Here is an 18676-nt window from a genome sequence, read left to right as displayed (position 1 = left end):
GGTGTTGATGATGCCACTGGGGTACTTTTACATTTGGTTTTCAAGCACTTGGAGGGAGCAAAATCTTTGGTTCGTTTACTTTTTGTAGATTTTTCCTCTGCATTTAACTGCATTCAGCCTCATGTGTTGGCAGATAAACTAATGAACCTTTTTGACTTTGAACCGAGCATTGTTAGCTGGCTTCTGGACTTTTTAACTGGGTGGTCCCAGCGCGTTAGGGTGAATGGGCAGCTATCAGATGTTCTTTTCTCCTCCACCGGAGCACCACAGGGATGTGTTCTGTCTCCTCTTTTATTTGTTTTATACACCAATGACTGTCAGAGTAAATACATCAATCGTCACATTGTTAAATTTGCTGACGGCTCTGTCATTGTGTCACTTTTAAATCAGGAAGACCTCGAGCATGGTCCTGTTTTATCAGATTTTATTGACTGGTGCAACACATCCTTTTTAGATATCAATGTGACCAAAACCAAAGAAATGCCTTGGGGTTCCCCCGGAGGAGCTGGGGGTGGTGTGTGTGGATCGGGAGGTCTGGGCAGCTTTGCTTGAGCTGCTGCCCCCGTGACCTGACTCCAGATAAAGCAGAAGAAAATGGATGGATGGTTATTAATTTTCGCAGGTCACTTTCTGTTCTCCCTCCAGCTTTCATAAATGACCAGTGTGTAGAGTGGGTCCAGGAGTACAAATACTTGGGGACCATCATTGATGATAAACTGTGCTCTGAACCCCAAGTGGATGCAGTTTGTAAAAAAAGCCAACCAGCGCATGTATTTTTTACGGAAGCTTCGGAACTTTTATGTGGACACTTCCTTTATGAAAATATTTTATTCATGTTTTATCAAATGTATTTTTACCTTTTCTTACATTTGCTGGTTTGATTGTTTGTCCATCAAGCAGCAAAATTGTCTTATGGACATTGTGAAGGTGTGCTGTAAAATCACCAGAGGCTCACTTAATGATCTTAATGAACTTTCTAAGGTCAGATGTCTTAAAAAGCTAAGGCTATTATCTCTGACCCTTCTCATCCTCTTTGGCATGAGTTTTCACTGCTCCCATCTGGCCGCCGTTATGTTGTCCCTCGGTGTAGAACTAACAGGTTTAAAAAGTCCCTGATTCCAAATGCTATTCGCTGTCTCAATGCACATTTGTAAATGTTTTAGTTGTACTGTTGTGTTTGTTTGAGTTTGTAACTGCTGCTGCAAACAAATTGCCCCACGGGGACAATAAATAAAGAAACCTTGAAACCTAATTCAGGATTTGCAGGTGATTCACATTTTGGGGTTTAACACCCACTAAAAAAGGATCTGGGTCCATCAAGAGAGAAGGTTTGATGACATTGGATGAACCCCTATCGGAAGAAGAAAAAGTTGCAATTCCTTGACTAGCTACTTGAGGCTGGCTCCAAACTTTAGAGATGAAACAAAACAAAAATGGTGCAAAAAACAGTTTTGGTCTCTCGTAGATGGTTTCTGAATTTGATAAATGTAGAATGAATACAATGAAAGCAGAATTAAAATCAGTTAATGCAGGCAGTCAGTCCATTTGTGGAAACTACAGGCAATACATACAAGATAGTAAATAAATTTGAATGAAATCAAGACTTGAGCCATATTTTGTTCCAGTATAAGAGTCAAATAGCACTGTGTTTTAAACGAAGAAAAACTGAACAAAGTGCTCTCAGAATGCGCCAAATTGCACAATTTATTTTTTTTCAAAATTTCCCTGGGGGGGTTGCCCCCGACCCCTCTTGGGGTCCACTCACAGAAAATGTTCACTCAAAAGACTTTCAGTTGCTTGCATCTGTGACAGTGTGAAAAACCTTAAAATGAATATGTTTATGTATCATACTGTGTGATTGATTCAAGTCTGTTTGGCTTCCACAGGGTAGAATATGGCTCTGTCATTCCTTTTGGTCTTGGCTGCAACTGTGATTCTCATCAGGCCTGAGACACCAGTAACTAAGGTACAAGCTGGCTGTGATTTTTCAGAAGGCCTAATGTACTCTATTTATTACTGTGAAATGTCAGAGGATATTATTGTGTCTTTAGGCACTGCATCATAATTCAGTTGAGTGCTGCGGGGACAAACAGAAAGTGAACAGTTCATGTTCTAATGATACCCACTGTGAACCAGGTAATGTGTATCTACTGTATAAATTTTCTGTGGGCCCCTCCCCAATCGGACCGGGAGTGACATGTTTAGCCGCATGTTCTCCCTGAATTGCTGTCTGTCTGAGTGGTGTCCAAAAAATGAGGTGGGCTTCATAGATAATTGGCAAAGCTTCTGGGGAAATCCTGGTCTTGTTAGGAGAGACGGCATCCATCCCACTTTGGATGGAGCAGCTCTCATTTCTAGAAATCTGGCCAATTTTCTTAAATCCTCCAAACCGTGACTATCCAGGGTTGGGACCAGGAAGCAGAGTTGTAGTCTTACACACCTCTCTGCAGCTTCTCTCCCCCTGCCATCCCCTCATTACCCCATCCCCGTAGAGACGGTGCCTGCTCCCAGACGACCAATAACCAGCAAAAATCAATTTAAGCATAAAAATTCAAAAAGAAAAAATAATACAGGACCTTCAACTGCACCACAGAGTAAAACAGTTAAATGTGGTCTATTAAACATTAGGTCTCTCTCTTCTAAGTCCCTGTTAGTAAATTATATAATAATTGATAATAATTGATCAACATATTGATTTATTCTGCCTTACAGAAACCTGGTTACAGCAGGATGAATATGTTAGTTTAAATGAGTCACACTAACTGCCAGAACACTCGTAGCACGGGCCGAGGCGGAGGATTAGCAGCAATCTTCCATTCCATCTTATTAATTAATCCAAAACACAGACAGAGCTTTAATTCATTTGAAAGCTTGACTCTTAGTCTTGTCCATCCAAATTGGAAGTCCCAAAAAACAGCTTTATTTGTTATTATCTATCGTCCACCTGGTCGTTACTGTGAGTTTCTCTGTGAATTTTCAGACCTTTTGTCTGACTTAGTGCTTAGCTCAGATAAGATAATTATAGTGGGCGATTTTAACATCCACACAGATGCTGAGAATGACAGCCTCAACACTGCATTTAATCTATTTTAGACTCAATTGGCTTTGCTCAAAATGTAAATGAGTCCACCCACCACTTTAATCATATCTTAGATCTTGTTCTGACTTATAGTATGGAAATTGAAGACTTAACAGTATTCCCTGAAAACTCCCTTCTGTCTGATCATTTCTTAATAACATTTACATTTACTCTGATGGACTACCCAGCAGTGGGGAATAAGTTTCATTACACTAGAAGTCTTTCAGAAAGCGCTGTAACTAGGTTTAAGGATATGATTCCTTCTTTATGTTCTCTAATGCCATATACCAACATAGTGCAGAGTAGCTACCTAAACTCTGTGAGTGAGATAGAGTATCTCGTCAATAGTTTTACATCCTCATTGAAGACAACTTTGGATGCTGTAGCTCCTCTGAAAAAGAGAGCCTTAAATCAGAAGTGCCTGACTCCATGGTATAACTCACAAACTCGCAGCTTAAAGCAGATAACCCGTAAGTTGGAGAGGAAATGGCGTCTCACTAATTTAAAAGATCTTCACTTAGCCTGGAAAAAGAGTCTGTTGCTCTATAAAAAAGCCCTCCTTAAAGCTAGGACATCTTACTACTCATCACTAATTGAAGAAAATAAGAACAACCCCAGGTTTCTTTTCAGCACTGTAGCCAGGCTGACAAAGAGTCAGAGCTCTATTGAGCCAAGTATTCCTTTAACTTTAACTAGTAATGACTTCATGACTTTCTTTGCTAATAAAATTCTAACTATTAGAGAAAAAATTACTCATAACCATCCCAAAGACATATCGTTCTCTTTGGCTGCTTTCAGTGATGCCGGTATTTGGTTAGACTCTTTCTCTCTGATTGTTCTGTCTGAGTTATTTTCATTAGTTACTTCCTCCAAACCATCAACATGTCTATTAGACCCCATTCCTACCAGGCTGCTCAAGGAAGCCCTACCATTAATTAATGCTTCGATCTTAAATATGATCAATCTATCTTTATTAGTTGGCTATGTACCACAGGCTTTTAAGGTGGCAGTAATTAAACCATTACTTAAAAAGCCATCACTTGACCCAGCTATCTTAGCTAATTATAGGCGAATCTCCAACCTTCCTTTTCTCTCAAAAATTCTTGAAAGGGTAGTTGTAAAACAGCTAACTGATCATCTGCAGAGGAATGGTCTATTTGAAGAATTTCAGTCAGGTTTTAGAATCCATCGTAGTACAGAAACAGCATTAGTGAAGTTTACATATGATCTTCTTATGGCCTCAGACAGTGGACTCATCTCTGTGCTTGTTCTGTTAGACCTCAGTGCTGCTTTTGATACTGTTGACCATAAAATTTTATTACAGAGATTAGAGCATGCTATAGGTATTAAAGGCACTGCGCTGTAGTGGTTTGAATCATATTTATCTAATAGATTACAATTTGTTCATGTAAATGGGGAATCTTCTTCACAGACTAAGGTTAATTATGGAGTTCCACAAGGTTCTGTGCTAGGACCAATTTTATTCACTTTATACATGTTTCCCTTAGGCAGTATTATTAGACAGCATTGCTTAAATTTTCATTGTTACGCAGATGATACCCAGCTTTATCTATCCATGAAGCCAGAGGACACACACCAATTAGCTAAACTGCAGGATTGTCTTACAGACATAAAGACATGGATGACCTCTAATTTCCTGCTTTTAAACTCAGATAAAACTGAAGTTATTGTACTTGGCCCCACAAATCTTAGAAACATGATGTCTAACCAGATCCTTACTCTGGATGGCATTACCCTGACCTCTAGTAATACTGTGAGAAATCTTGGAGTCATTTTTGATCAGGATATGTCATTCAATGCGCATATTAAACAAATATGTAGGACTGCTTTTTTGCATTTGCGCAATATCTCTAAAATTAGAAAGGTCTTGTCTCAGAGTGATGCTGAAAAACTAATTCATGCATTTATTTCCTCTAGGCTGGACTATTGTAATTCATTATTATCAGGTTGTCCTAAAAGTTCCCTGAAAAGCCTTCAGTTAATTCAAAATGCTGCAGCTAGAGTACTGACAGAGACTAGAAGGAGAGAGCATATCTCACCCATATTGGCCTCTCTTCATTGGCTTCCTGTTAATTCTAGAATAGAATTTAAAATTCTTCTTCTTACTTATAAGGTTTTGAATAATCAGGTCCCATCTTATCTTAGGGACCTCATAGTACCATATCACCCCAATAGAGCGCTTCGCTCTCAGACTGCAGGCTTACTTGTAGTTCCTAGGGTTTGTAAGAGTAGAATGGGAGGCAGAGCCTTCAGCTTTCAGGCTCCTCTCCTCTGGAACCAGCTCCCAATTCAGATCAGGGAGACAGACACCCTCTCTACTTTTAAGATTAGGCTTAAAACTTTCCTTTTTGCTAAGGCTTATAGTTAGGGCTGGATCAGGTGACCCTGAACCATCCCTTAGTTATGCTGCTATAGACTTAGACTGCTGGGGGGTTCCCATGATGCACTGAGTGTTTCTTTCTCTTTTTGCTCTGTATGCACCACTCTGCATTTAATCATTAGTGATTGATCTCTGCTGTCTTCCACAGCATGTCTTTTTCCTGGTTCTCTCCCTCAGCCCCAACCAGTCCCAGCAGAAGACTGCCCCTCCCTGAGCCTGGTTCTGCTGGAGGTTTCTTCCTGTTAAAAGGGAGTTTTTCCTTCCCACTGTCGCCAAGTGCTTGCTCACAGGGGGTCGTTTTGACCGTTGGGGTTTTTACGTAATTATTGTATGGCCTTGCCTTACAATATAAAGTGCCTCGGGGCAGCTGTTTGTTGTGATTTGGCGCTATATAAATAAAATTGATTTGATTTATAAATGGCTGCAAAAATAGCAGTGATTCAGGTTTGAAGAATGCCACTAAACTGTTGTGTTTCTGTTTTTTAAATTAGGCTTATTTCACTGCATTTTAAGAGCTGTTTTTTTTTTTTTTTAAGATTCAGGCAGGATGATATGTGACCCTCAGATTTGCCTTTATTTTATTTATTTATTTATTTATTTTGTGGAAGGTGTGTGGGTAGATAGACAAATCCTAAAATTTTAAGTCTTTAAAACTAACAGACCTCTAGAAAGGTCTATTTCTTGAGAACCAAAATTGAACTTCTTAAAAAAAAATAGGTTTTAAAATTAAAATACTGTATCTCAGTGTGCCATTAACTGCCCAGCTTCATTTTCATTGGTGTCACTCTGTGGTGGGAGGAGTTTAGCAGCTTTAAGCAGTGTTAAAGCACCATGTCAGGTCCACATTGTTCTGTGGAAGATCTGCATGTGACAAAAAGTGCAAAAGTAGATAAAGCAAGTTTGTTCCACACACATGGGAAACTGCATATTGCATTTATGCTCCAACTTTGTCAACGGAATTGTAAGATCCCAAAGGACATGCTGAGTGGACTATATTAGTAAGTTGTAATTATTATTTTTACTTTTATCTGTTACATATCCAGATAAACCCAGTCAAATATTTGATGTGATGTATGTATTACAATATACTACCGCACAGATCTGATGACTCATAATGTGTCATAGCATGAAGTACAGTGCACTGGTTAGCATTATTATATACAAACATGGCATATAATACCGGTGTGGCAGACCGAACAGTCCCCCACATTAAAAATTGGTTCGCCCTGCCTCCACTGCACATGCGTCATTTGGGACCACAGCAGCTCATCTGAGATGGACTGTCTTCACCCAAAGCGATCAAATGGATTAATATGATTATTAACCATCAGATGACAAAGTAAAACCTCTTAAATCATTCTAAAGTAAGTTTTAAGCAGAAACGAGGCCATAATCGGTGACGCTTTGAAATGACCAAAGCGCGGTGAACCCAGCAGGAGCAGCTCGTCATTGTTGCAGTGCTCTGATCGCTTCCTCCGTCTTTTATGGTGAAATAATGCTGAATTTATGTGGAAATGATTGTTGTACAAAAGCTTCAGATATCTGTCGCTGAGATAGATGATGACTGGAGTGCAGTTTTAAGTAGAAACGAGGCGATAATCTGTGAAATACTGTCGACGAAATGATGCATGCGCAGTGAAGGCAGGGCATGACCATTCGGTCTGCGACACCAGCACACATAATATAGACTGGGCTGGGGGGGGGTCCTGCCGGCTGTACTGGGGTGGGGCTTGGGTGTCGTGGTGCCCTCGTGCTTCCTGGCCCCGGGGGTTGGGCCTCACCTGTTGTCTGGGGGACAGGCCCCGCCCTCGTATGGGTCAGTGGTCCTTGCCCATGTTTTGGATTCGGTTGCAGTGGCTCCTTTGCCGCCCCCCCGCCCCCATCCTTGCCGCCACTCGCTCCCGCCTTCAGGGGCCATGGCCCTGGTGGTGTGGTTCTGGGTTCCCCCCTCATTGGTGGACTCTGCCGGTGCCCTGTGTGCTTCCCTTGGGTATGGGGCTGCTCCCCGTGCCTCCGTGGGGGGGGGGTCGGGGGTGCATTCCAGCACCGCAGGGCCGCTCCCCTGTTGGTTTGTCGTCTGAAAAAACAAAGAAAAAAAAAAAGGAAATATTGTCTGCCTTGTTCCTCCATTTGTGGCTTTGCCAACATGCGAAGCTTTCCGGCATATTCCACCTGTTTCTTGACGAGACTACTAGAACCTCAATGAGCAAGCTCAGTAAACTGCACTCGTCTCCAGCAGAGGAGACCCCAACCAGTGACGTCAACCAGAAGTGCCCTCCACTGACTTCAGCCAATGGCAGTTTACATGTCAATTTAGCGGCAAATTTGATTCAGATAATATTATCTACACTACACTCAAACATTCTGCAATTGAATAACACTTAATTTTTACCAAGGAATGCACAAACAAATTCTCAAAAAGTGTTTGTGTTCCCCTTAAGTGGGACATTGGTGGCTATGATGATAACTTTGTTAGGACACAGATTGAGAAAATCAATAATTGGCAAATAATGTGAAATATTTTCTTCTTGTGAATTCTTCAGGATGCTACTTGCGAGTCCTTGAGAATACCGTTTGCATACTGTGTGACTCAGCTTTGGATGTGGAGAATGTAACCGCCTGCACATACAGTGAGGATCTGGAACTGTGTTCTGTCCTTAGATAAGCGTAACATGAATGCTCTATTGCATTTTATAACATTTTTGTTTGCTATTTATTGTGTTTACTAGACTACACTGTGGACAAGAAAAATCATACAACAGTAACTACTTTCCTTCCCAAAATTGGTAAGAAATCAACTTATTACTGCTTAATTTGAATATGCTATGTTAATTTCTTCAGTGTGTTACCATGTTCTTGTGAAGAAATACACATCATTGTTTAGAAAATCTTAAGCAGTCTGTTATATATTTGCTGCTTTTACCAACTGTTTCTTGTTTTGTTGCACTTTGGTGAGCAGGCGGTCCAGGCGTGGCTGCTTCTCTTCTTTTGGGAACCTTGTTTATCAGCCTATTCCTGATTCTGTCTGTTGCCTCCTTTTTCTACCTCAAACGCTCCAACCGTCTTCCTAGCATCTTCTATCGCCGCAACAAAGGTGAGCACCGCATTGCTGTGAAACACCCACTGTGGTTACACAAGCAGGTTTCATTCTCAAACATTAAGTGCTACAGTTGGTCGATGGTGCAATCCTCCGTGCCCATTTAATCCTACTTAATAAAGCGTAGCAGTGCTGGCAGAGCAGGAAAAATGCGCATTAATATTGCTGTTTATATGCACAAGCTATATATACTTGATTTTTTTAGTCAGTTTAATTCAAATATATTTTGTGTATTTCCACAGGCTTCATATTCCAACCAAGTGAGACAGTAAGTCAATTTATTATTATTGTTGTTGTTGTAGTTTTGTAGATACTATTGCCTGTTACTATGTCAATGGAATGCTGTACCTTTAGACGTTGAAACAACTTTTTTTCTTTTTTTTTTTCTAGGCTGTAATGATACCCTCTTCTTCAGGTAAAAATATTAAGTTGTGATACTTTGTCGGATACCAATGTTGAAATGGTCAGACTTGTTTAACAGGTTACATAACATTGTGTTAAACTATTGAGGAAAGAAAGTATTCACAGCGATTCACTTTTTCCATATTTTATGTTACAGCCTTATTACTTAAGTATTCACACTCTTTCAGATCAGTCAACATGAACACCGAAAGGAACTTTTGTGGTACAGATGGCATGGAGACACACAAGGATAGTTTATTCGGTACCCTGTCAAATAAACATGAAATGATAAAAGAGTTAGAGGGAGTGTGTATGTGAGGCTGCCAACGCTGTGGGCTCAGTGTAGCACACACACACTGCTGTAAAAAAAATACGAGGGGTGCTGCAGCTGACAGTGTGTGACATTCACAACTTTACATGTGTATTTATTGACAAATACTGAACACGGGGGGCCTGTTAAGAAGCTCGAGTTTCACAATCAATAAACAAAAAATAATATTAACAAAATACATATTTGAATGCGCACATGCCCAAATTCCCTGTGCTGGTTTTCATTCTGAACAATTATGGAAATAAACTATTTACTCATCGCACACGTGCCAGATGGGGGCACGAAATGCGTTGTGACATGGGGGGCTCTGGGGGGATTATCGCTAGGGTTAGGGGAAGGGAGACAGTTAGGAGAAGGGGTTAGGGTTAGAGTAGTTAAAAAAAAAAAAAAAAAACGCATCACGGAAATGTCACTCGTGACAGGAGCATGAAAAAAATGGCGTGAGATTGGACTGCCCCAACCATGGCGTCAGTCAGGAGGAATGATTCATGCGTTGAACCATACATCACATGATTTGAACAGTGATGGAATGAAAATGTTTCCTATTAACAAAAACTAATTCATCATATGATGGCACCTAAACCGGCTCTTGCTGTAATGCTGGAATGTGATGTACCTGGATGACATTCAAATGATTGCGTTCCCCACAGCTTGTGTGGCTCAGCTCAAAGTTGACTGGCACACTCCTGACTGATCAGCCAGCATACGCTGGTATGTCCCTGTTGCCAGGAAGCGCAGGGTGGTCAGCACCTGTGTGGGCACCACAGAGACCAATATGGGAACTAGAGTCCGCACTCCCAGTGCTGCCTACTAAACACGAATGTCCCTTCATGGACAGTACCATGACACCTGCTAACTAACAAAAATATTGACAAAGTGCACGGATGTTAAATGTTTCATGTGCATTTTCAGTGCATATACCCAAGCGAACACACATGGAAAAAAGCTTGCATAATACATGTTAATATGTAAGGAAAGTATTAAACTTACCCTGACACCCACACATTCTGAAATATTACTGTTGAAAGTTACACAGATTTGATCTGTTCCAGCTGCGTTAAATCAACTCAGCTGCTATGTTTGGCACAGCACGGCTCACCAGTCCAATACAATATATATGTATATATTTCTAAATTATTATCTTTGACAGGATTTGAAATGCGTTCTCCACCACATGATGCAGACGAGCCACCTGCAGCTGTGAATGATTTCTGTTTCTATGAGCGAATGGTTTCATCATCCAATAGCTCTAAAAGCAAATGCATCATCAGCTACGAAATTATTTTATTTGTGTTTAAAGTTTAAACAGATCCGATACATTCCAGCTTCCAAATTCCACAGACATGAAGGCACAATATCACACAATCCAGACGGGCACACAGACTGGATTAATTAATTCATTCCACATGGTCCGCATTAATTATATCCAGTTTGGTATAGTATTGAATAAATTCAGCTTTGAATAAAATTCCATTTAATGTGGTTTCTAAATTCTCCGATTTGGTCCACAGGCATGACGCTTTACGCCAGTTTATCGCCCAAAAATCATGGAAAAAGTAACAACAATAACCAAAACTGCTTAATTATGGAAGGAAATGTCTCCCTTCTTCCTCCATTTGTGGCTTTGCCAACATGCGCAGCTTTTCAGCATTTTGCACCTGTTTTTTGACGAGATTCTTGGAGCATCAGTGCACACTGCCCACTGAGTTGCCCTGATCCAAAATGGCGACCACGCTCCCCTGCCTGGAACACGTCTCAGTGTGACTGCGGACTCTAGTTCTCATATTGGGATCTGTGGTGGGACTCCTCGCGGTATTGCACTCTGGGCCGGCTGCAGTTCTGTACACAACTCCAGTGACACTGGCCTTGGTAATCAAGAACGGCTTATGAGCCAATTATCATCATTTGCAATTAAATCCTCGCATACCCTGAATACACGCTCATATTGGATTGCACCATTTCCAAGATCCTCTAACAACACTAACACAGCCATTGTTAGTGCCATTTTCACATTTTATGCACTTTGTGCATGCTTTTATGTCCACCCATATAATTTCAAGCACGTGAATGTGTTAATTGCTCATCAGTATGTCGCTGATGTGCACATCACTCTAATTACTTCACGTTTTCACACTATTAGCAGTGCCCCTGCATCACATCTACATGTCCGTAGTGGAACGATAGCTCTAGAAATGTGTGTACGCCAGCAGGATTTTTGCGTGACGCACCGCATATTTCCGTTGTCATTTCACTTTTGATACATCTGAATGTTACGGACGTACGCCACGTTTTTGTGCGTACGCATGCTTTGTACATGAGGCCCCTGGTGGATCTGACCTCTTCCATTTATGGATGATGGAGGCCACTGTGCTCATTGGGACCTTTAAAGTAGAAATGTTTCTGTAACCTTCGCCAGTTTTGTGCCTCGAGACAATCCTGCCTCTGAGGTCTACAGACAGTTCCTTTGACTTCATGCTTGGTTTGTGCTCTGACATGCTACTCTACACTACTCTTTTTTACTCTCCTATTTTACTCTTCCTTTTTAGATATTTAGATATACCTTTGTATACTGGCATAGTCCAACCTTAGAATTGGAATATAATATATAAGATATACCTTACTGAATTTTCATGCAGTGTCAACTGTGGGACCTTATATATAGACAGGTGTGTGTCTTTACAAATCATGAATAAGGTTGTAACATAAAAAAATGTGGAAAAAGTGAAGCGCTGTGAATACTTTCCAGATGCACCATGAACCAAGAATCCAATTTATCCCAACAGGAATTAATGCACATTCTAACGGTTGTAGACCATACAGTATTATACTGAAAACCCATACTTAAAAGTCTGTTGTGCAATTGACAACTGGCTACTAATCTGCTTAAAAAGACAGAACTGGTTATGTTTAACATTCCCTTTGTTCTTCTGAAGTGAGAAAACCAAGGTATGTCAGAAGGGAGCGACCCACTGCGCTGTTGACACAAAGTAATGCCAGCGTTCCCACCACATCCACGACTAAGGCCTATAACCTGTAAATGGAGCATGGTTTGGGATGACTGGCGCATTGAAAAGAGGAAGCTCAGGAATGTTGTTAGACCCCCCCCCCCTTAAACCATGTGAAGTGCAAAGAAATACTGTCAGAGTTGGCCACATTTAAGTGTAGCTGCTTCTGCTACGTTCAGTCACTGGAGATGCTAACTATCTGTATTTAATGGCTTTAGGATTATTGGGTATTTTGTCTGTTATGTCCCCTTTACAACACAACCTTCAAATTCTTATTTTTTTTGGGGGGGGGGCATTTTTTATATATATATATTCCATAAATGTCTGGTTAATTTGTAATTGTTTATACTAGAGGATTGACTCTCATAAAAACTTGATGTCTTTTGTGCCAAAAATGGGTCCCTCTACAACCAAGTTGTACGACAGCATCTCACATTTGAATGAAGGTATAGTTAGTCAGCTCTCTGCTTTGTACCTGTGATATTTATTCGTAATTGTGCACTTTTACTGAATAGAATCAGGCAACACATCAGAAGTCCCGCAGTGGATAGGGACATTTTAACAAGAGTTAGGCACCGTATTAATGTAAGTTTATTTTTGTGTTTCTACATTTGCATATGTCATTATTTTGTGTCCAGTCAAGATGAATGTATTTCACATAGACATAAAAAAAACATTCCTCATTTGTTCCATTCCACATTTAAACCTTCTCAATTACAAAAGCCATATAAATAACTTTTTCTGTTACCTTGCAAGACATTATAAACATCCAAACTTTTATTAATTAATTTAAAAGTTCAGTCGATTTGTTTTGGAGCATTGAAGAACTTAACTGTTGTGCACTTTATTTGTAAGTCATCGGATAATGTTGGATTTTTACTTTAACATGAATTATGTTGCCGTAGTGTGATCGTTTCAATCACTATTACTGCTTTGTGAACACTACTTGACTACTATTTGCCAAATATGGGAAGAAACTGGCTTTTACTGTGTATGCCATGTTTGTGCCATTATGAGCTTTAAATGTCGCCCAAGCATGTTGGTTATTTGACAGATCTGTGATGATTAATTGGGTGTTTGATTCATAGCAGGTGGCCTTTGTCTGGAACCTTTTAATGATTGTTGCCAGTTTTTTTATTTGCCAGGTTTGTTTATTTGAAATAGTTTTATATTTCACATTGAAGTGTCTTCAGTCTACGCTACCCTTCAACTACATTTTATTAAAAGTCACACAGTGAAGTTTTTTTATGTATTTGATGATAATTTGTTAATAATGTTAAGCAGTTAAATTTTATTTTGCAATTAGGGAATAATCCTGTTGTGTCTGATGATTTGCAGATGCTAATTCTGGATTTTACGGTCACAAATTGAGTTTTACCACTAACGCGTCGCCGGGAAAACAGATTTGCAACCGTAATCCATCATTGACGTCTGCAAATCATCAGACACAAGGGGGTTAGTCCCATTCTAATCCAATTCCATCGTTTGCAAGGTTTATTTTCCTGTAAGTAATTCGGTCGGCGAAGCATACCGTGGTAACAGCGTCTTCATGCCAAACTGGAAATTCTGTGAGCAGACCCACAGATTCCTTCATCTCGTCAACTGCATTGAGTAATTCTGTATCCACATCAGTACTTTTGTATGATAGATTAAATTCACCCATTTCAGCATCGTCGTCGCTACACTAGTTTTTCTCACACTCAGCTGACAGTGACATCTGCATAGCAACGCGGTCAGGTAATAAAAAATGAGTAATACATCAAATGTGAAATGGTCGAATATTTTGCCACCATCCACGCGATATTTTATGGCCTGAAATCTCACACGATTAACCAATCATATTTGCGGAACAAATGTAATTGGATTAGAATCAGAAATTTTTGTAAGGTAATGTTAATTCTAACCCACCCAGACAACATATACAATGAAAAAACATTCCACTTTTGTTTCATGTATAAACAAGTTGAATACATGCATTTGTTTTACACAGCTGTTTTTCTAATGATGTACACATGTTGTAATTTCACTGAACGTGAGGAAAGGTCTGAAAATGTGTTTGCAGAAATAAAGCATCTTTTCATAGTTTTTCCATCACTGAATATTTTTATTAGCGCTATAATACAGCATTTTACATTCACATAACATATATAACAAAACATCAGATTGCTGCATTTATATGACAAAGGTGTAAAACAAGCAAACAAACAAAAAAGAAATGGTAATCTGCACAACTCAAAATATGCAAATGCATTGCATAAAGATGTATATTTAAAAAACAAAACCCACAAGACAGATTTGACATGTTTGGGAACCGCATTGTCTGCTCTTTAATCATTCATTTGGTCATCAGTTAAATCTAAACCCTTAACATAATTAATAAAAGGCATCTATCTATATGTTCTCAAAAATAATGTGGTGTACCCTTTGGAAAGTTTGACAAGATCTGCCTCATCCACTGAACAGTATTGTTGTTTTTCCATAACATTTTTTTTAGCGTATAGGAAGTTCAGGTTTATGAATGCTCTGTCATTCGTACTGTAATTCTGTGTTTCAGGATATATGCCCAACAGAAAAAAACCTTGGATCAAGTACAATTTGTTTTGAAATTATCTTCTCAATTATAATTCTTACTTCTTCCCAAAGCATTTTTATTTTCCTACATTCCCAAATACAGTATAAAAGAGTGCCTCAAGCTTCCATACAATTTGTATATATTTGTATATTTTTGTTATATCGATTTAAATCTACTGGAGTTACATAAGTGCACATTATCTAGTTGTACTGTACTAGTTTAAGGCATGCATTTATAGATGTAGTATGAGCACCAGCACATATTTTCCAATCTTCATCTGAAGTCCTTAGTTGCAAATCCTCTTTCCAAGCATTCAACTTTGAGTTTTCTGACGAGATAGACACCAGTAAGTTGTAAAATTCTGATGTGATACCTCTTCTCAAAGTGTCCTTTATCATTTCTTCAAGAGGTGTGTGTGGGTCTGCTAAGAGAACTATTTTGGTTTACTCTAACAAAGTTTCTAAGTTGGAGGTACTTGAAGAAATGTTTTTTTTTTTATTTTATTTAGATTATATTTAGTCCTCAGCTCATCAAAAGACATAATATAGATCTTGAATCATTTTAAGTCCCTTAGAATTCCATAATTTAAATGTTGCATCTGCTCTCCCTGGAACAAAAAATGATTGCCCCATACTGGACTATAGTGATAGCATGGTTCTTTCAAGTATTTTTTCACATCATAGCATATTTTTAATCATGTTTTACAATTAGAGTTTTGGTTTGTTTTTTTTGTTTGTTTTTTTATACAGTATCTGAGTATATCTATAAGGGAAGAAGCCATTTTAAACCATGAGATTCCATTTCAGTTCAACGAGGGAGATCATTTTTTGAGAAATAGAACATGGTAGATATCAGCTGCACAGCCCAGTAGTACCACATAAGATTTGGATGATAAATATCTTAAGTTACACATTAAGCATTTGAATAATGACCAGACACTGAAGGTACTTTCAGGATGCAGTTGTTCAGGTTCCTCATGGGTTCAGTCTTCAGACAGCAGGGGAGTTAGACCACAGATGCTTGGCTCCAGAATCATCTCAGGTTTGTGGTCAAGTTTCCCAGATGTTTGGCCTCATCAAACCTCCTGAGCCCAGCTGTGGATCAGCCACCAGGGGGTGTATTTTGGTGGAATGAGATGTCTCCATCTCTGAGCTGCTCTGTGGCTCTGTTTTTCATGAAACTCCTGACTCCCTTCCAGATCTGGCTTCCTTTGTCACCAATATGTGCAGCTTCTCAAACTGCTCCTAATCTGCCTGTTTGTGTCTTTGTCCTGAGCTTTAATGTGATCTGATGTTTGATTACTTTTTAAAGATATCCACTTTGTCCTTCAAGGACTTCAGGGTTTTCTTCAGCTTTAATCTCCAATAGGTTTGAATGTGGTGATTGTGTGTCTGAATCTTGGTAGATGGCTCATAGTTCACACAGAAGAGATCCAGTTTATCAGAGAGCTTCTAATCCAGCTATCTGCAGCAAATAAGCCTCACACAGGTTCTTCAATACCACATTTGTTACTGGAGTATTTTTGCTTTGCAGTTTTCTTTTCTACCGTTCCTTTACAGTCTTAATAGAGACTAGTACAAACAAGCCAAGCCTCTAAAGATCACCTGACAGACAGGACAAGACACATCCTGCTCTCTGACATACCACAATTTAAAAAAAAAAAAAGATGGTAATTATAATAATGTGTTATTATACAACTGGCTGATTTAATGTGTACCTGCCAGTGTTTTTTTCTCACTAATATCCATTTGTCCCATTTTGCTCAGTTTGCAGTTCTGGTTAGAACCAGAATGAGCAGTAACTTGATGTGTACTACCCATTAATACATTTTCTGTACACGCTTAATCCAATCAAGAGTCATGGGGGCGGCGGGGGGTTGCTGGTGCCTAGCATCTTTGTCATCCTTGTTTTTTAAGGACTATACTGACTTTATAGCGCAGCATAAATATATGATAAATATGTAAATAAAATGGACTGCATTTATATAGCGCTTTTCCATCTGCATCAGACACTCAAGGCGCTTTACAATAATGCCTCATATTCACCCTGATGTGAGGGTGCTGCCATACAAGGTACACACTACACACCGGGAGCAACTAGAGGATTACGGACCTTGCCCAAGGGCCCTTAGTGATTTTCCGGTCAGGCTGGAATTTGAACCAAGGATGCTCTGGTCTCAAGCCCAACACTAATCATTAATCACTAGACCATCACCTCCCCAAATATGTGACTTCTAAAACCAGCTGGCTGTAATTGTCATGATTTAGTTGTGTTGTACAGTATTAGGCGGGTGGCAGCTCAGTGCTGAGAGCACTGGCTTTGTGTACAGGCCACTGATTCAGGTTCAGACTGGAACTTGCACCTGATGTCACCCTCTTGCTCACCCACCAGTAAAAGCAACACAATTGATTCCAGGTGGGGAGGTGTAAGGCTGCAAGGAAAGGAACTAGTTGCTCTAACTCATTATACTGTGGCCCAGGATGTGTACTATTTGAACTATCATCTCTCTGATGCTCAGGAATGGATAGGATAATTTTTTACTTTATTTTATTTATTTATTTTTTCAGCTGTCCCTGATTGCTCAGGGCTGCACCAATGGATCTGGTAGCGCTGCTTTGGGATTTGGCACAAGTTCTATCCCCGGTGCCCTTCCTGATGTAACTAGTGTTCCAAAGCAATTTTCCAGCCAGGTATTGATCAGGACTTACTCCACAGGATCAAGTGTGCACAGAGCAACATGGCTGCATGTACTCTATTAAAGGGACATAATTTTATTTTACATTTTTATTTAATTTAATTATGCTGTAGAGATTAAAGATCACAATATTTCAAAATAATTTTATAAATTATTGTATAAATAATTGATTTGTCATAAAACATGCCATGGGCCATTGGGTTGAGTAATTACCAAAGAAACAGTTTAGCTTCTTTTAGGTATTTGACATTGTAAATAAATGATTGTAGAAAAAATCTATTATGATTATCCCATTAGTGTTATGATAATTTTTCACTATTGACTGTACCTCTAATAATTATGAGCATTTATGTTGTGGATAGTGCAATGTCATACCTTTTGGTAGGACATTTGCAGAAGCAACTACACGTGACTGGACATACTGTATTACTCTATTTATAACAGCTGAAAGCCAAGCACCAGGGTGATACATGCAAGGACACAAACACCAGAACAGGACCCTGCAAAGAACACCAACACCTCAAACGTGAACAAAAGGTAGGTTCTGATACAGCACTTAATGACTAAAACACAATAATGGACGTAGCTACTGTGTGCCTTCAAATCCTTCATTTTAACTGCTAAAAACAAAGGTTTGACATGAATCAGGTTCATTCATTGAACGCTTTCCTTACACTGAAACGTATTCCTTCAAATTCCAGCTCCAAATATAAGATACTGCAAAGAATAGACAATAAATGAACACACAATACGAAAAAAAAGGTTGATCAAATCTGAAAGTTTTGGCAATGTTCCCAAAAATAAAATATAATCTGCTGAGTGTGTTTAAAATGACATTGTAACTGATAGTTCTTACACTGAAAAAATGTGGAGTGAAATTTACCTTTTAAAAAACCTTGGTAACAATTTTCACACAGAAATTCAAGGTAAATGTAACTTGATTCTCTCTCTCTCTCTCTCACTTTTAGTAAATATTATTCACATATTAATAAATTATAACTTTAAAACTGTGTCAGCTCTAATGAAGAAGTTTTTGAAAGTGCCCCATCATCATCATCATCTTCTTAAACTATTGTATACTGATGCTCCCCATC

The 18676-nt window shown here is 39.2% G+C and overlaps 1 protein-coding gene and 1 long non-coding RNA gene across 2 annotated transcripts; one reads left to right on the top strand and one right to left on the bottom strand.

Moving 5' to 3' along the window:
* Positions 1–1859: 1859 nt before the first annotated feature.
* c3h1orf159 (chromosome 3 C1orf159 homolog) lies at positions 1860–13042 on the top strand. The gene is made up of 8 exons (XM_034166452.1): positions 1860–1966; positions 2052–2136; positions 8024–8110; positions 8210–8266; positions 8440–8574; positions 8820–8845; positions 8968–8992; positions 12244–13042. Exons 1-8 carry the CDS (start codon positions 1895–1897, stop codon positions 12345–12347), a joined length of 591 nt encoding a protein of 196 aa, XP_034022343.1. The 5' UTR covers positions 1860–1894; the 3' UTR covers positions 12348–13042.
* LOC117506825 lies at positions 8165–16317 on the bottom strand. The gene is made up of 2 exons (XR_004559557.1): positions 15820–16317; positions 8165–8603 (listed from the first exon to the last, which is right to left on the bottom strand). It is a non-coding gene; the product is annotated as an uncharacterized LOC117506825 (long non-coding RNA).
* Positions 16318–18676: the final 2359 nt, after the last annotated feature.

The sequence above is a fragment of the Thalassophryne amazonica genome, chromosome 3 (assembly GCF_902500255.1).
Source record: "Thalassophryne amazonica chromosome 3, fThaAma1.1, whole genome shotgun sequence".
Taxonomy (NCBI): Eukaryota; Metazoa; Chordata; class Actinopteri; order Batrachoidiformes; family Batrachoididae; genus Thalassophryne; species Thalassophryne amazonica.
This window is presented reverse-complemented; position numbering and strand designations above follow the sequence as displayed.

Excerpts from the sequence above, each read along its gene's own strand:
- c3h1orf159 (XM_034166452.1), top strand. The coding sequence starts at position 1,895 with ATGGCTCTGTCATTCCTTTTGGTCTTGGCTGCAACTGTGATTCTCATC. Across the intron at positions 1,967-2,051 it reads CTGAGACACCAGTAACTAAG|GCACTGCATCATAATTCAGT; the intron begins GTACAAGCTGGC and ends TTGTGTCTTTAG. Across the intron at positions 8,267-8,439 it reads TACTTTCCTTCCCAAAATTG|GCGGTCCAGGCGTGGCTGCT; the intron begins GTAAGAAATCAA and ends TTTGGTGAGCAG.